Source organism: Corvus brachyrhynchos, unplaced genomic scaffold (assembly GCF_000691975.1).
Source record: "Corvus brachyrhynchos isolate BGI_N302 unplaced genomic scaffold, ASM69197v1 scaffold293, whole genome shotgun sequence".
NCBI lineage: Eukaryota > Metazoa > Chordata > Aves > Passeriformes > Corvidae > Corvus > Corvus brachyrhynchos.
Window position 1 is genome coordinate 1,546,595 of NW_008237410.1, and position 18,468 is coordinate 1,565,062.

The following is an 18,468-nucleotide window of genomic DNA, read 5'->3' on the forward strand; positions in this document are numbered from 1 at the left end:
TCCAATTGGAGGGAGGAGGGTGAATAGCCTACGGTTTTAGTGGGAGAATTCAACTGGAGAATACTATTCCTAAACCATGACAAACATTTAACAAAAATGTGAACTGAAAAGCAAAGATAAATTTGAGTTAAATGTCTTTTTGGGTGTCGAATGTCCCCTTAATCTGATTACAGAAATAACCTTGCTGTTTTATTCAGAGTACTGCAGATGAACAACTCCTACTTCCTCAAACATATATAATTCATATATAATTCAAACAGATATAATTGCTTGGGCAACACGATCACAGAGAATTACATGCATTTTTTCTCTTCCTGAAATTCCAGTAATTCTCCAGCAAGCAATCATGTGTATCAACAACCACCTACTAGAGGATATTCTGTGGTATCAACTGCAGCTGTATCGAATTCTTCCTGTTCAGTATTTGCAGTTGATCTTTAGTGATTGCATGAATCTTTTTTCTTTGTTTTTATTCAATACACAGCTGATTGCCTAATACAAGGTGCTATTTAACTTTTCATTCTTTTATATAATTTTCGTTCTGATTTAAGGAATTTTGAAGTTTTATTGAATACCAAAGTGAGGAGCACCCTCATTTTATTGTCAGAGTTCTTGTGTCTCCCCCCAACTTTAAATGAAAACCATTTATTTCTCAACATGTTGTTTGTGCGTGCAGAGAAATGCATTTAGCATGGCCTGCTAGGTACTGCTCTAATCCCTTCTCAGACCTTTCATTACACAACTCCAAGTGTCCTTGGACTCGATAACAAAAGTAGGTTTGTGCTTGATAGATATTCTGTCTATAGTTTATGTTGTCCTTAAAATTACCTCCTTTGCTTTTAAACACCTGACATAAGCAGCAGAAGGGGAAAATACATTGGCATTAACTGGTGATTTTTTTTAAAATCTTTGAAAACTAAGCAGGTAATTTGAGATTAATCTAATTTAAATAATGTGAAAAAAACAGCTTTAATCAAAAAATACTTTTTGAAATTGGGAAATAATAAAGTCAGAAGAAAAATGAGAGAATAAATGCTTAATTTGGCTAGACTATGAGTTGCATTTTTTTTTTTAGTTATGTTGTGCCTTAGCCTGAAGATATTTTACAATTTCTAAGTTTCATATTCCTCAATACTATAAAAAACTTTCTGTTGTGTTGCAAAAACGTCAGTGCATGGTTAGCCATCCATCACTGACACAGATCTTACCTTTAGCATCCTGTTTACTCGAAGTGCTGGGTTAAATCCAAAGAAGAAGTATAAAATGTCAAATGGAAACACTGATAGCACATCAAGCTGTTGAAGAGTAGAGAGGTCAATTTAAACTTCATAGTATTCATAATGTATTTATTTGCTGTCAAAAATCTGCTTAGACTGAATCATGACTGCAATAATATTTGAAGAGTCAGCATGCTAAGCATGTAGCTTCCTAAGTATTGGCAGGCAAGATTATCTCTTTGAAAACACCAACAGCTTGGCTCTGCCCTGCTTTTGAGTCCCCTGTGCCTGAGATTTTAATCTGTTTCATGTGGATTATTGACAGTATCTCATATACTTGATTATTAATACATCCCATTTTATCAGTTGTAGTTCTGACCAGACTAAAATGTTTGGCATGTGGCTGGTGAGTGCAGGTGGGGAGGCCACTGCATAAGCACTTCTTAAAAGTCTTCAGCTTTTAAAAGAAGGCTGCCTAAAGCAATTTGAGAGAGCACAATGAATTAGATTTCTTGCTTGCAACCTGCAGAAGGCATGTGTTCCAAACAACAGATTCATCATAGGATGATAAATTAGGCTGGGCATTTTATTTGGTTGGTTGGTTGGTTTGAGAGTTTTCTAAACAGATTTTGTCTTCCATCATATTTGGATGCTGCTTCTTCCCATACCTCTAAGGTTTTCAATATCTCCCTGCAGTCCATCAGCTATGTGATTACTCTTCTTATCTTCATGCTTTGTTCTTTCCAAAGACAGAGAAGGAAAGCTGTGGCAAATTTATCTTTTTCTTTCTAAAGATCCTGGGATACCTTGCTTTGTTGCTGTTATTGCTTGGGAGGAAGAGAGGGATGTCAAACTCTGGGCTTCATCTCACTGTAATCAGAAATGCCTTTTCTCTGAGGGGTGTAAATCATGTTGGCAGCAACCAGCCTGCAGCACTGACCTTTTATTCCATGCAAGTAAGAAACAGTTAATACCTGAAGAGTGTGCAAAGCAAACCAAAAAATTGATTGAGGAGAAACAGCCTCTTACGGTCTCTCTCTCTCCCTCTCTCAGACACGTCTAAGAGGAGGCAAAATTTAGTCGAAAGTGCATTAATATCAGTAACTGTTAATTAGTACTTAATCATATGACAAATTCCGACATTATATCCATATCTTGCGTGTGGTGAGAACACTCAAATCTCATTAGTTTCTCCAGAAATCAAGAGCCCTAAACATACAGCAACTGTGAGCTTGAAATAAAACCATACAAATCCACTTAGGTGTCTTGCTTTAAGTTTGACTCTGTCAAACTCATTTGACTGTATATCCTGCACTTTTGGATAGCTTAATCTCAAGTAGTTAAGTAATGATACCACAGTCACTGAGAAAAATTTAACTGTGAACAAGGCAGGTGCAAAAGTAGAGAAGAGGAGGGGGCGATAACTAAGATGTGTGTTTAGTGTCACAGAGCTGTATGTGCATCAGGAATTCAATAAACTACCTACCTTCTGTTGGCAAAAAAAACCCCAACATTTAGGAGCAGCATGAAAAATTTTCCTAGATCAAATGCATCTTTGTTTTTATAAAGTGCCATGAGCATCAAAATTCTTAGTTTGAATTTTTGACTGCTCCTGTGAGTGATGAGCTGTTCAGTGAGGTACAATGTAGGCACAAGTACAATGAGGTACTTCATAAGAATCTACGGAATAGAGTTATCATGTCTCTTCAAGAGTTTTAATTTTGTTTAATGAATCTCTGGCAAATGGTGCTATTGTCTTTAGTGTGCGCTGGGATGACCTCACAAAAACTAATCAAATTCTATTTTATTAATTTATTGTAATTCCAAAATAATATTTAGAATTGCATTTATAAACATTCTGTCTTCCAGTTAAACACTGTTTATGAAGATGGCAGTCTTCAGCTGGTGAGCACTGATATGCCAACGAGCCCATGCTTTCTGGTGATATTCTTAAACCAACAGTGATTTTCAGTGAATGAAAAAAAAATCCTGTGAAATCCTACAGCCAGAACTTCACATTGATATCAGTAACACAGGGTCTACTTACCCGAAACTTCACAGTGCTGTGGTAGAATTTCTTCGTTTCCACTTTGTCTGACTACAGTGACAATGAAAGGAGAAAAAGTCATAGTCAGGAACAGAATGTCAAGGATGACCCTCTGCTACTCAACAATAGTAGGGGTGATGACAGTTAAGTTAATGATGGTCTAAAAGTATGAATGGAGAAACATCTGTAGATATTTCTGAGAAGTAGTACTTTTATTAGTCTAGCTTACATTAGATCAGATTTTATTATAACTGCTTGAAAAAATGAGGGCTGGGGTTTGTCTGATTTTTTCCCATCTGGATGTTGGTCTAGAAAAACACATTACATTTTTTCCTCAAAACTTCCCTCCTGAGACATCTGTACCACTTCGTGCTCAAGCCAACCCCCTTCAATTTCACAGCAAAAAAATGCTTTTATCTGCAGTGATTCCAAGAAAAATGAAAAGAATGTTTTTAATGATGCTGTACAAAATTAGCTCTTTGAATGCTAGCATTAACATGCTAGCATTACTAGCATTATAATAATCAACACTGCATTCATTACCAATGATTAGCTTTTTATTTTTAAATTGTTCTTCACGGGAACTGATGCTAATATAATAAGAAAGGGTAATCACAAGTATATAAAGAAATTTATCTATTATACTTTCTGTATTTATATCAGGGAAACTTCAAAAATAGATTTAAGATCTTAATCATATTTCCATGCCAACTTTCACTATTATCAGTTTAAACACTGAACTAAATGCAGGAGATCAGGCAGCAGATGATTTCTGTGCACTAAAATCTGTGAATTGTAGGGACAGTTTCAAGGGAAATACAAGCTGCGCTTCGTATCTTAGAGTTTTAACTTTGTTCATAAAAACTGAGTTTTGTGGGATTTAGGCAAGATCCAGTTACTGAATGTCTTGGTGTGGAAAAACTCATTCCACTGCTCTGCATTTAATACCTATTGAAATGATATTTTCACAGTTTTGTCTGTAAAGGTGTCAGTAATATTGTGTATGTACAATGTATAAAATTTTTTGTAAAAGCACTGAACTAAAGCTAGTTCCAAATTAGATTTGAGGATATATAATTGTGAATTTTCTGTCTGTTAGGCACAGTAATGTCATGCTGAAGTTATCAAAACTTTTTTTTTTTCTGAATTAAGTTCCTTTTTTCTGTAAGAAGTCAAAGAATCAAAAGCAGAGAAGACTTTGAAGAAATGTTAATGCTCTAGATACCCTTTGGTAGGGTAAGGGCAAGCTTTCAGGTAGCTGATTAAAATTTTATTTTGCATTTTTTCTATAAAAAGATAGCACAAAAATAGTAGCAAGAATCAAAATTGAACATACATATTTTCCCAAAACAAATGATCTCAAATGAATTATTTTCAAAATATCCTAAAATTACAGGGATTTGCTCTGATTTTGGAAAAAAATAAAACCACCATCTCACAATGCCCTGTCTTCAACTATGATTCTGGCACAAGGCAAATAGAAAGGTGAAATTTCATACAAGCATACCAACAGATGCATATATGCATGAATACATATGATATAATCACTGATTCCAGGGAGGAGTCTGTTTAGAGCTATATGCCTGTTTCAGCTGCTCTCATCTGTTACTTTCAAATCTGTTTTTTTCAATTTTTAAGGATTTAGGTAATGGATATGTTTCTTCCTGCACAGGATAATGGAACATCAGCGTAGAATGGAAGGTCAGTGAAGAAGAATATATGTATCCTTTGATAAACAAAAAAGTTACATCGATTTGACGTAGTGATAAAAAAGAAGTGTCAGATTGGATGAATTTCTATACTCTAACACACAACTGCTGCCCGTGGAAGTCCCACTTCCAATACTTACTATTATATCTCCCCCTCTGATAAACCGCACTCGGGGCTGGAAAATTATTAAGTCGCACAGGTAGCAAATGTCACACATTACATCAATGACAAACCAGTATATTGTGTTACTGGGAGTTTGATATGGGAACACGTAGCGCAGGGGAATAAACCAGCAATTCCAGTTATAGGCGATTGTCACAAGCATGAGCCATGCCACATAACGGCGATCTGAAAGGAAAAACACTGGATGTAGAGGGAGGCATGAACTTGGAGTCGATTGTCATTCTTCTAGACACATTCATTCTGCTGCAGTCTCTAGGAGTGCTTCTACCCAGAGCAACCTACCATTCTCCCTTTTGCAACTGGACATGCTGCTAAGGTGATACAGCTTGGAAACAGGAGTCACACAAGGACTGTGCAAAAATGAGAGCAAATAGAATTCAGTGCATCTGAAGAAACTTATACGACCGTTTTGCATGCTGCTCGTGTATATTATATGTGACAAAAGAATTATTTGTCTCTAATGAATGGTACAAATTCCAGGTCAAGAAACAGAACACTTGGGTTGTGATTCTGGTCAGTTTGCATAACATCTTTGTGCATACCATCTTTACAACTGGTGTCACTTCTCCCTGTTTGTAATAAATATTGTTTAGGACAGGACCTCTGTGTCCCTGGGAGCTGCAAACTGGAATGTGTATCTTATGGTGGCTCACAGGTGCCGTGCAAAACCAGGCCACTTCAATATGACTTAACCCCAGCCTATTAAACAGCTTTTAATTTACCTGTGTATGAGTCAATTGTATCTGGTAGCTTCATATACTCCATGTATTTTTTCAGTGGAGGTTTCTTGAATTTACAGCACAGCATATCACAGTAATGATCCTCCTCTGGCTTTGTTTCTGCCTCCTCTTTCTTTTCTTCTTTTTTTTCATCTTTTTTTTCTTCTTTTGGTGGGGCTGGAGGCTTCTTTGGTGCTAGACACATAGATTACCAAAAACACTGACATTTTAATAATGGCTCAATTAATACACCCTGTTTTAACATGAGCAAAAGCTTCATTATGTTGAAATATCTTCTACAAACCCTGGGCAGTGACTAAAGTTATAATTCATTATATTAAATACATAGAAAAACACTTGAAGAATAAAATCACCACTGGTATAAATATGTGCATCTGCTATCATGAACAGGGCACTTATGTTACACAGTACAATCTCTATATTGCTGAATTTCCCTGGACAGTGCCTGTAAGTTATGCCTTTTATAAGATTGACAAGAAAACTGCTAATTTATAATTCAGCATTCATTAATGCAACTGAGCATTTCTCCTTACATGACTGTTGCAAAGAATGAATGCAGTGAGGATGGAGATAAGAAAAGACACCTGTGCCATGGGCTGACCTCTCCCCTCCCCTGATACCTGATATGTGAGATGCAGCAGGTGAAACTAGTGGGAAGCCTATGGTTTTGTACATTTCTAGGCTTATAAAAGTCTTGTAGCACTCCTTCAAACCCCGTTCTGCCTTTGAGCTGGATACTGTTGTTTGCACATGTGTCCTATTAATTCTGGTGGCTTTATGTCTGATTAGGATACACAGTCTTAGCAGTAAACTGGCAAACTGAATCTATAATAAGTTAGGAAATAAAGGTCATAAGTTCTACAAAGAGAACAAAAGTGGTAGATGAGCAAAGAAATAATTTTTTAAAAGAAATTTGCTTATCAGTTGGAATAGTTTATTATTCTTGAGGCACCATTTTTTACAGCTTTTTAAAAAACACATAAGTGATGAACGGCTTTTAGAAAGTGCCAGAACATAAAATCACCACACTCAATTCTTTGTGGAAAGGGAAAGTCAAACTTTCCCCTGGAGAGGAAAAGAACTGGTTTTTCTTTTATGTTTCATATTTTGTCAAAAGTCAATGATTAATTAATGTCAGATGAGTCTGCTCTATTTAAAGCATGGACTTAAAGTCCTCAGTGTGTCCAGATTTCTGTCAAAGCTAAAATTTTATTTACTTTATTTACGCAGCAGGTCTCATAGCAAAGTGACTAACATCCACTCATAAGATATATATGTTTCTTTGTATGTTTCCAATTCATCTCCATGAATAAACATATCTGGAGGTTATTTCAAAATACAGACAACTTCTTGACACGGATGATTCTAGATACTGCCTCTGGTTTTTCCCCAAATTCTTCAGTGATGTCATTCAAAGGGACATTGTACCTAAGGACTCCGGCTTACTGTAGAGAAATAGGGATAAATTGACTTCTGTGGGCACAAAGTGATCCTTTCCCGTGGATAAACATTCTATACTTACAAAATAATTATCACAGTATTTTCTGTTGCCACAAAATTATTTTCAGTTTTAAGCTGAACAAATGCACAACTATTTCTAGAATCACTTACAAGCTGTAGGACTTCCTTCAGGTGAAGATATCACTGGGTCATTCAGCTTTTCCTTATAGACATCTGCCCTTTCACGCAATCTTTTGACAATCACTTGAAGCTGGGCATCAGCCAACTCATTTCTTTGTAAACCTGGATGTTTTGGGTTCTGTACGCTAATTAAAACAAAAGAGAAGAAAAGGTTAACGTACTGGAAAAGAATGGAAGGAAACAGTGGTAATTCTATTTCTGATCTGAAGTCACACATTAAGATTGGATCTTTACTGAGCACAGTGCATATTCATATCACTTAATTCATGCTAATTGGAAACCTAAGTTACCTCCTCTTACCTTCTGCTCATGCCAGCAGCAGTCTGTGTGTTATTTCGAGCAGAGAAGGTCAGGGTACCCTGTTTAGCCTACTGCACTAATGGCTGCCCACCACTGATTTCCACCAAGTTCTACTGTGGCTGTGTAAGGCCTAGAGCTTGCCTGATGTATTCACTAAGTTACAAGGCATTCTCTTCACATCTGTGTATAAAAATGTGCTCGTTGTTATACGGTAGTGTCCTAATGATGACAGGAAATGCAGATAGGGAGGAGAGACTTATGCTTACTTTATAATTTCTAATGTTGGGAAAATTGATTTCATCTATGTTTTTTATGGTTTGTTATGGCTAACATGAGGTAAAAAAAATGCATCTGTTTTCAGTGGAAAAAAACCACTGGTCTTCTTGCTGAGGTTTCCTTTTTTTCTGCTAAGAGTTTGCTCAGGGTCATAGTAACACTAAGCTGATATTCCAGCACTCACAGCCTCTCTTCAAATCTGAGGACTATTGACTTTCAAACACCTGAAAACTCATACTCTGCACTGAAAATAATGCTTTCATTAGGTTTTATGCATGCTGGACAGTCAAATAGAAAATCTTGGTGAAAGCGATTCTTGATCAGCTCTTCTGTGCTTATTCTTACCTGAAATTTCATCCTCGATTACTTGCTACTGTCTGATTATGCAGACTGGGGTTGTTTTTGAGTGCCACTCAGCTGTCAGCTGGGGCACACATTTGGACTTCCTCTATGTAGAGACCAGGACATGGGATTATTTTCTATATCCTTGACTCAACACTTCTCAGCTGATGTGACACACCGATGTCAGAGATGGCTGGAAATAGCTGTGACAGCCACAGGGTAGCTCAAGGGCTCCTCCTGGACTGGTCAAAATTGCCACCCCTGTACTGAAATCCTGAAAGTTATGCCTGATATAGGGGCTACAGCAGGGAATTGTTCTTTCTTCCTTATCAGTTTTTCAGCTCTGTCCCAAATACCACAAGGATGTGGCTACAGCAAGAGCAGCAGCAGACCAAGAGTGACATATGCTTGAAATGTCTGGATTCTTGAGAAAATCTTCCCAAATGTGAGTAGAGGGGAAAGTGGTATGACAGTAGGGAAGAAATGAAAACCACTGCAAAATGATCTTTGAATAAACACCATGTCTCCTCAAGACCTAAACCTACTTTGAAATTTCTAACAGAAGGAGCTGTAACTAAAAAAAGAGTGTGTCAGTGTGGGATGTGTGTAGCTTTTTGAGAAGCAGTTTTCTGGAGACTCAACACAAATCACAATGCCCAAGGAAGTATAACTTAAGCATGCGAAAATCCTTCAGCAATAAAACCATTGGATAAAATGGAGATATGCTGTTAGAAGCAGTAGAAGAAGCAAAAGCTTGGAATTACATACTTGTCATTCCTCTAATTTAAGTCTTGTATACTGTCTAATTCTTAAAACTCCCCAGACAGGAGATTAATCAAAACAGTCCTGATACATTTTGTAATCTCATCACAGTTCCTTTTGTGTCACATTGCCCCTTTGCCCAGGCTATCTGCTATGTAATGACATCCTTTCTTGTTTTGAGCTAACATCTCACAATTAGTTTCTGCAAAGAATTTAAAGTAACTCTTAGTCTTTGCTGTTGCTGTATTTGGTCAGGTGGTTAGCTATCTTATAGTTAGATACCACTTACCATAAGTGTCATGCCAAAGGCCCCTTCTATCTTCTTTCTAGGAATAAGCTACAAATTGCTTGGGATTTTCCTCTTATTTCACAGACTTTCCAACAAAAGTTAAAGTCTCCTCTACCATGAATTTGGTGCAACGTAGCACACAGGAACCATGTTTCCATTTGGCACTGATTAGAATCTGTGTGACTTAGTTTAAAGTTATTTGCCCCACAGTTGATTAGAAATTGATTTTCCTTGGCCTACTGCTCATTTGGCTTGCATTACCTCCTACTCCATTATTTTCTTGTAATGAAATGCTTACTTTAAATTTTGTTTGGTTAATACGGATGGAAGAGGCTGCATGTTGAACGCTGCTAATTTGAGGATGTTTATTTTATATGTACTTTGTGTGGAGGTGCACTTTAAATTGCCTGGGCTAATGAAGCCCATTTAAACTTCACAAAATCGCTTTTAATTAAACTTGACTCCTCTTGCATGATGTGGTGCTATGCTACGATTTGGTTCTAAGCTGTTATTATTCAAGACTTTTTTTCTTTAAACCATTTATTTTTTGACCTTTGTGTGGTATGTTACAACAGGCCTAGGTCTATATTTCTTACTCTCAATGTAGTCCTGTACAGAGTGGAAATGTTGATTCCCTGCACAAGTAGTAATTTCATGTGGCCTAGGAAATGAAAATCTGGACTGCAACTCATGTGCTATGCACACAGTCTCGTTACTACCTCAAACATATTTTGTTTAACGATAACAATATATGTAACATGAGAAGTGTAATAGTAATATAGTTTTCTGATATTTTTGATTTGTAGATTTTATTTTTGTAACTTGTAGATTTAAACTTGTTTGTTTAGTGATAAAATTGCAATGCCTTTATTCTCCCCAAGCCACAAGAGAAGATTTAGACACCTATAGAATATTTAAAGAATGTCACCTTGAAATAGGCTATGGAAATACTGTGTTGAGTGTACTAATGTATGCAACAGCTGTCAAGTACTGTGGCTTGAAAGTTTTCTGTGTTAAGAGTACAAACAAACAGTGATAAAAAATACAATAGTTGTTTCAGAAGGTTTGCCCTTTTCTAAGTTGCAATTTAGGGTTTAATTCCTTCCTGTTTCTGGCCATAAACACCAAATACCTGAGTTTGATTCCATCTTTTATCTACCAGGTGACCCCTGAGAAAATGTATTTCATAAATCTATGCTGCCTGGAAAATATCCATAACACTTTTTGCTGATTTCAGTTATAACCCTCTTTTTTTGCAGCACTTAAGATAACTTTCTGCTAATTACATGGAAATAGAGTTCTTGATCTTGCAATAGAGCTTTGAATGCTTTTATTGAGCTCTGACACTGTGATTTAGGATTGCATTTACAATCTGTGTCCTGAAAAAAATAATTTGTCTTTTCTGAATAAATTATGAGGAATCTCTAATTCAGATAAACAAATTTCAGAAGGATATGATAATACGCAAAACATGATGGTATAGATGAGAAAGATTTCGATGAGACAGAAGAATGTCATTCCAGGCATCATGAAATGTACTGATTCAAAAACACATCCTCAGTTTTTGCTGACACTCCCAGTGTGAGTAATGCCATAGAAGCCCTGAGATCCAAGCCTAAGATCACTCATCCTAAATTACTAGGAAAACTAGTAATAGAAGAAACCCAACATGTTAGTCACTTGGTACAGCAACAGAGGTATTCCAAAAAGCTAACTTTCACTATTTTTATTATGCTGTCTTTATTGTCCAAAGAAGGCTTCCCTGAGGAGAGGTTCAGAATGACTGAAGTAGGTTTCTGCTCTGAATTGCCTGTGAAGAGAGACTATTCTCCTTTACCTGCACAGGATGCTGATGGTGTTTTAGGAGTGAGCTTTAATATTCTCTTTCATGATTTTGGTACAAAATGTAGCAGTGTACTAATGATGTTTAATAAGACATTGGATTTGGAAGATTAAAAAGTAGGAATGATTCCTATGCAGGAAAATTTGAATTATTTAGTCCAAGTAATAGAAATGAAGGCAAATCTAATGTCCCATACTGCAGATATATACTTAAAATCAGTTTGTAAGAATTTATGCTGTAAATGCTGGGATCATCAGTTGCAGGTGACAAAAGGATAAATATCCAAGTGTTTAGTCAAGGGGAAGATGCCTATGAGCCATACATAATCTGGCTATGAAAAACACCGGTGCGAATGTAACTGTAGGTGCATATGACATACTGCCAGGGAAGTAAGGATCAGTATTGGGATATAAGCCCATGAGAGAGTTATTCTGACCAGCTATACTCAAAAGGTGAATTCCCATAGGAGATTCTAGAAAGTCTCTTAGAATGGCCAAGGCTACTGGGAACATGACTTTGAAAAGCACAACAAAGCAGATTGAGACATAATAAGATCATTGTCTATCAGTTCAAATTTTGATGGAGAACGATGGGAAAAGAGGCATTTGATCTGAGAAAAATTATTGTGAGAAGAATAGATGTGAGTAGAAGTGCAGTGAATTCACATGAGTTAAACGTCTGAAGAAAGTTTTCAAGCCTTTAATGACCAGAATTCTAGGCAGCCTTTTACTATGAGGGAGGAGAGGTTGAAACAAGTGTGACAGACTTCAAGATTATATTAGCTAAGATTGTGAAGACTGTTGTAGGCTGTGATTCCCAACAAAGCAAAAGAATATATATATCATGACAGGAAGTCCTTTTCAGCAAACAAACTTGAAATATATAAAGGTTTGGGAAGTGGGTAAGTGACTTAACCTGTATATTTACCACCTACTTAGTCTACTTCTTCCAAAAATCTTAAGAGCTCAAGAGTTAAGAAAGTAAATTTCTAAGTTAAATATATTATCTTAAGGTCTTGGAACAAGCTGTTCACACATTAGATTCCATGAAATTTCAAAAAGCTCTTAATTAAATTTTAATTTTCCTTAACGGTCTTCAAACTAGTGTCTTCCTCTGACCCATCATCTTTTCCTGTAATCACAGAATCATCAAATTTGGAAGAGAACTTCAAGATCATCTAGTCCAACAGTCAACCCAGCACCATCATAATTATTCCTAAACCAAGTGCCACATTCAGATGCGTGCCTGAGCAATTTATTCCAATGCCTGACCACTCTTTCAGTGATATTTTTTTTCTGATATCTAGTCTGAACCACCCTTGGCAAGGGAAAGTGTCTAATAAAAACCCATCTTTACTGATACAGAAAATTGTCTATTTGCTGCATTTTTGAAATACTGGCATTATATTAACTTTTCTTTGCAATAAAACAGAACAAAACACATTTTTATTTTTATTTTATTTTAGGATTGTTCTTGATAACACAATTTTATTTTAAACTGATTTTCCTTTCCCTTACTATATATTTTATTACCTTTTTCATTAATTTAACCATAGTGATATCATAATATTTGGGTTGGTTTTGGTTTTAGGTATATATAAGCAAGAATGGGCCATAAGCATTTATGAGCTTTATGCAGACAACATATAAATAAATCTTTCCATTGGAATTCATGACTTTCCCTTAGTTCAGAATCTTTGTGCAGAAATCTGGCTTGTTTGGGCCCTATGCAACTGTTCTTGAAATAAAATGCAGAGATCATCCATTTCCCAGATCTCACGTTGTATTCATAAAGCAAAACAGATATGGAAGTAACAGTTTTCAAGGAAGGCACTATCTCTCAGACTTATCTACTCATATTGAACTCAGAACAAACTTCTTGATGCAATGCAGACTGAAATCTAATAATCTAGGCTGCAGAGATTCCTGCTTTTTAGCTCAATTTTTTTTCACAGCAACTACTTTGACAATCCTCCTAGTTATTCAATCACAACAATCTGTGAATCCTCTAATCTTCTTTACAGTACTCTCTAAGGGGAAGACTGTCTCAATGCTGAACACATGGAACTCTCACTGAGGTACCAGATTAAAATGTGAATAAGATTTTATTTTAATTAAAAATTCTGCAGTAGGAACTATAAAAGTAGTAGAAAGAAAGAAGTATGAATGTTGAAAGTATCAATTAGCTATGAAAAAAATCACCTTTCCTTAAGGTAACTGGTGATATAAAATTTTTTAATTGCACTAGCTATTTACTATAATGTGTAAAATAAGGACAGCATAATTTCTAATACTAATTGCTTTAGAACAAAGGTATAGTCTAAGGAAGTAATCCTCATTTATTTCCTTATCTGGTGCTGTTGTGTCATTGGGGCTTTCTTATCTGTAAGTAATTAAATCTGTCTGGGGCATCTGCCGCTTACCAGGAATTTAAAAAGATATTTCTTATAATGTACACATAATGTCTGTTACATTCAAACACATTTAAATGCAAACTCATAACTTATGAGTCTATAATTTATGGCCATGTAAAAAATAATTTAATCCGAGTAGGATCTGGTGCTGTACAGAATTCATGAGCACAGCACAAACCCTTTATCCTATTTTCTATCTTTCAGTTTTTCTTAATATGCAGGGAATTATAAGTTAAAATGAAAATGCCATAAAATTTCCCATTATGAATGCTTTAAAAGGCTGGAAAAAAGTTTCAAATTTTAAGAAATTAATTTCCAATAGATGCTTTCATTTCTCATCTGTTTTCATAGACTCCCTAAAATAATCATACAACCATAAGGCTGTAGAGAAGTTTGAGACATCCTGTCCCCACAGTTCAAAGCAGGATGAGGTACACCTGACAGATTCTTATCTAGCCTTTTCTTAAATATGTCTAGCCATGGCTATTCCATAATCTTCCCAAAGAATTTATTTATGTGCTTCATTTTACAATTTTTTTTCTCAATGTAAATCTATTTTGGTACAATCTGTCCTATGCACTTTGAACATGGGGTAAAATGTATTGTCCCTTCTCTTTCATCTCAGTTGTTGGCCATTTGAACATTTTAATTTTCTCACTTTTTTTTTTTTCAGGTTTTTTTTCAAACAAAAAAAGATTTGGTACAAGGGTAATAATTGTACCAAATAATTACCAATAATTATAGTTAATTCTATAATTTTCAGTGTGTGTTCCCAAATAAGAATTGTTTTGCTGATATTAGCTTCAGGAAGCTATATTTAAACTAGCAAAATTAGAAATGAAAGAGAAAAAGTAATGGCATAGTTTCAGCTTGTGTGGCAACTAAAGTTGCTCCAGTACAGGGAACCCTGACAGACTTATACTGTACACTGAGCTTCATGCCATGGCCATTGTTGCCTAGGCTAATTATATAAAATTGTCTTGGTGTTACAAATCTACCTTCATTAGGGTAAACTGTTATACAGCAACCTGTGTAGGAACTCACTACACGTACCTTTCCCAGGATCACAAAGAAACATGGAGACAAAGAACGTATTCCTCTGAGATGACTTCCATTTACAGCTATTTAAGACCATCATTTCCCCTTCTGCAAGACCCTGACACATTCCTTTCCAAATGCAACAAAGTAGGCATGTTCCGTGCAGACACTGGCCATCACATTTCTTCTCCTGAATATCATTTACCCAGGGCACTGAACAAAACTGGGCTGCCAGATGTGTTTGACTTCTTATCCTCATATCTCCACCTGTCACTGTTTCCTCTGTTCCTCTCTGGGGCTGTACAACATGGGATGTTTTCATCCTAAATTGCTAAGATTTGGAAAATGAGTAAATAACTGGAGACAGGGTGTTTTAATAAAATATGTTGGACAAGGTTAAACATAGGCATGAATATTTACACTTGTCATGGAGTAATAATAAGTTTACTTTTACTAAATGATAATAAGCATTATGTCTTAGATTTATATGTCTTTTAGATTTATCAAGAAAGGCCTTGATATATTTGCAAGTGTTTGGGACAAATGTGATTTAAATACAAATGCAATTTAAATAGAAATGTTTTATATTACATATAGTAGTGTACCTGTCACAATGCTCATTGCTTTGCTTTTTTCCCCCAAAAATTACTCAACATATAATAGCAGAGATAACATTTTGAATAAATTATAATTTCTTCCTTAACAAAAATTTCTTCTTAGTCTGGAAAATATTAGGTAAATGGAGGATTTACACAAAATGCACAGAAATTGCTTCTAATTAAAGAAATCAATCAGTGGCAAAGTATGACAAACTATACTCTTACTTTGTTACATATTCAAAAAACCCAATTTCTTCCATTGATACAGTTAGCAATGAATATATGTGAATATTATGAGCACATGATTTGAAATAACACAAGGGGAAAAAAAGCAGCATTTCAGTTTGTATAATGACATTCCTATCCTTTCCTTGCTTCATTTAATCTTCAATGAAAAACTTCTGAATCCACTACTTTTTAATTTCAGGCTACCGACTTGATTGCCATGCAGAGTGAGTGACATTAAATAGCAAGGGTAACTGCATCCTGCAGATCGGATAGAATTTAAAGGCTCTAGGAAAATACATCTCAGCAAAGATTACAGCAAGTTTAATCCATTTTGGTACAGGCAGCACACCACCACCTTTCTATTTAATTTGCGGGTTCTCAATGTAGTGATTTCAGAAACTCAAGTCTGAGAACTAGAAGTGACAAGTTCTGAAAAAAAAGGCTAAGTAGAAGGAATATAAGTGCTAAGAAAAGTATTTTTATTTTTTAACACATTAATGTCTTTTCAGTCAGGCTTAAAAAACATACTGGGTGCATTCTATCTGTTTACAATTTCAAGTACTCTAGTGATAGCTAGAAACAACTAAGGAAATGTATTAGCCTCTCCATAAAATGTAATTGTGTTTAATCTGGGATTTTTCATAAGGCCCAGCACTGGCCTTGTTTTACTTCATCTAAATTTGATTGGAGTTTATTGCCATGAGTGTCATTTTCTTACATCCCCAGTGTTCCTACAGTAATCAAGGATTTCTAGACACTCTGCAGAGGGTTGATACTGGGTCTGTCTTACTAATGTGCTGAGATTTTGTTATTGTGATAGGACATGGTTCCTCTAAGGTGCATCTACTTGGTGAATTGATGTGTTGTAACTAGTGGATGGCAAGCAGTAATAAGCACAGTAATTTTCTTGGTCGAGGTTACTGAGGTAAATGAAGTGCATTACTCACTAAGAAGATGCTACCAGCAGGAGTTCTCTTTATTAACCTAGCTATGCACCACATAGCAAATTGCCTCTTAATCTTTGTTTTGTTTTCTTTTCTTGCTATTAGCCAAATTAAAGAGGAAAAAAAAGTCTTCTTTATAGAAGGACTGGTAGAGTCTATTAAGTAATAGGATGTGGATATGAGAAAGGCAAACCACAAGCATGAAGTTCAGTTTACCTGAACCACCCATGCTCATATGGAAGTTTGCAGTACTGGAGCTCCCTTTTTTTGGAAAATGTTGAAAGTTGTGTTTCTGTGTTTGAAAAAGCAGAATCAGATGAGTACACTTTCTGGGTGGGAATGCTGGGGTTTTTTGTATAATTTTAATATTTTATTAAAATTTCTTTAGTGCATTTTATATTAACATATTTTGTTTGTAATAGCTAGATTCTGAAGGTGGCATATCAGATGCAATTTTTTGTTCCTCTCTAAACATAACTGAGCATATGTAAGATTTTGAGATAAAATCTAAAAGCATAGGAAGTCCCAGTTACCTACTGCATTTCTTCTTCCTTTACGTGGTCTTGAATATTTAGCCTCCAAATATGGATTATTATTTTATGCAGTATTTTGCGCAGTGGGGTTCATGATCTTTGTCTGGGGTTTCAGTGTACTGCCTTAGTATAAATAGTACATTGTAATCTCTTTGGTAATCTGGGAAGATGAAGTGCTTTTACAAATTCGACAGGGCTTAAAGGCTTTTAAGACACAGAGGAGAGGTCATAGAAGCTCTTTGCGTCCCTCCATTTTCTGTGATCTTTGCTCTCAGATGCTTTGTTTACCTTCTTCCATACTCTACTTTTTCCAGGACTTGCTGCAACTTTTTTGTTTTGTACCTTGAAGCTTTGTGCTAGTTTCTTGTTAATAAGACTCCCCTGTCTTCTATTAGAGTGCAAATGAGGTGCTGAGCATTCTTCTGCTCCCTCATTTCTTGCTGTGAGGAGACAGTGTAGTCTCAGCCCACCCTTCCAGAGATTATTATTGCTCAGCAAATAGCTATTAATGAAAATTACCTGTTTTTCTGTTACATTATCAATAAACATAGAGGAGAGGAAAAAAAAATATTGGAAGACAGAGCCAGTTTGTGTGCAATTCTATCCAAGCCATTAGGAAGCAGACATTAAATTTTTCAGTCACTAGGCTGTAATTCAGCACTTGGCACATCATCCATTCTTCTGGGTTTCTTCTTTCAGACGTAGTGTTCAGATGGCTGAGACCAGTGCTGTGTGTCTCTACTCTTTATTAACATCCATCACTGTGTACTGCAGTATTTTAGAAAATGAGGGAGGGAAAGACCTTTTTTTCCCCCCTCCCCCCCATTTCTATATTTATTTATTTATTTTTGTTTTTAAATTTTTTTGCAGGCAAACAATGTCTATGGGAATTTTTAGGAGCAAATGCAGTCTTTTTCAGTGTTGTCATTCACTTAGCAAGCAAAAAAAATATTTGCTCTTTTAGAGGAAATTAAAAAAATGTGCTGTTCCAAACAGGAAAACTGCCTTTTCCCCTCTTCCTTATTCTATGTGTCTGAGCCTGCACAGGTGCATTTTAAAAAATTAAATGTCCTAGTAACAGCAGATAAGGCGAAAACTTTTCTATTAACATTTCCATGAAAGTTTATGTGCTCTGGATGTATATGATTTGTGAAAAAATATATACCCACAAACTTTATTTCATTATGTATATTATTCAGAGTCAATAGGCATGCTGATGACTTTTTGCACATCAAATAAATTTTGGTTAAAGTTTGACTCTTGACAGACAATTAGTATAAGAAAATAGTCTATATAAATTAATTGCCCTGGGACTTCCAACAGGACTTCCACCCACACTCTATTGCCCATGGGTCTTTGTTGT

At 35.7% G+C, this 18,468-nt stretch overlaps 1 protein-coding gene across 1 annotated transcript in view; it reads right to left on the reverse strand.

Moving 5' to 3' along the window:
* Positions 1–18,468, reverse strand: part of CNGB3 (cyclic nucleotide gated channel beta 3) — a 62,259-nt gene that overhangs the window by 26,645 nt on the left and 17,146 nt on the right. Inside the window, exons 4-8 of the mRNA XM_017731060.1 lie at positions 7,509–7,663; positions 5,880–6,071; positions 5,114–5,322; positions 3,265–3,315; positions 1,209–1,295 (exon numbers count right to left, since the gene is read on the reverse strand). Coding sequence (XP_017586549.1) covers positions 1,209–1,295; positions 3,265–3,315; positions 5,114–5,322; positions 5,880–6,071; positions 7,509–7,663 — 694 coding nt within the window. The remainder of the gene's footprint in view (positions 1–1,208; positions 1,296–3,264; positions 3,316–5,113; positions 5,323–5,879; positions 6,072–7,508; positions 7,664–18,468) is intronic.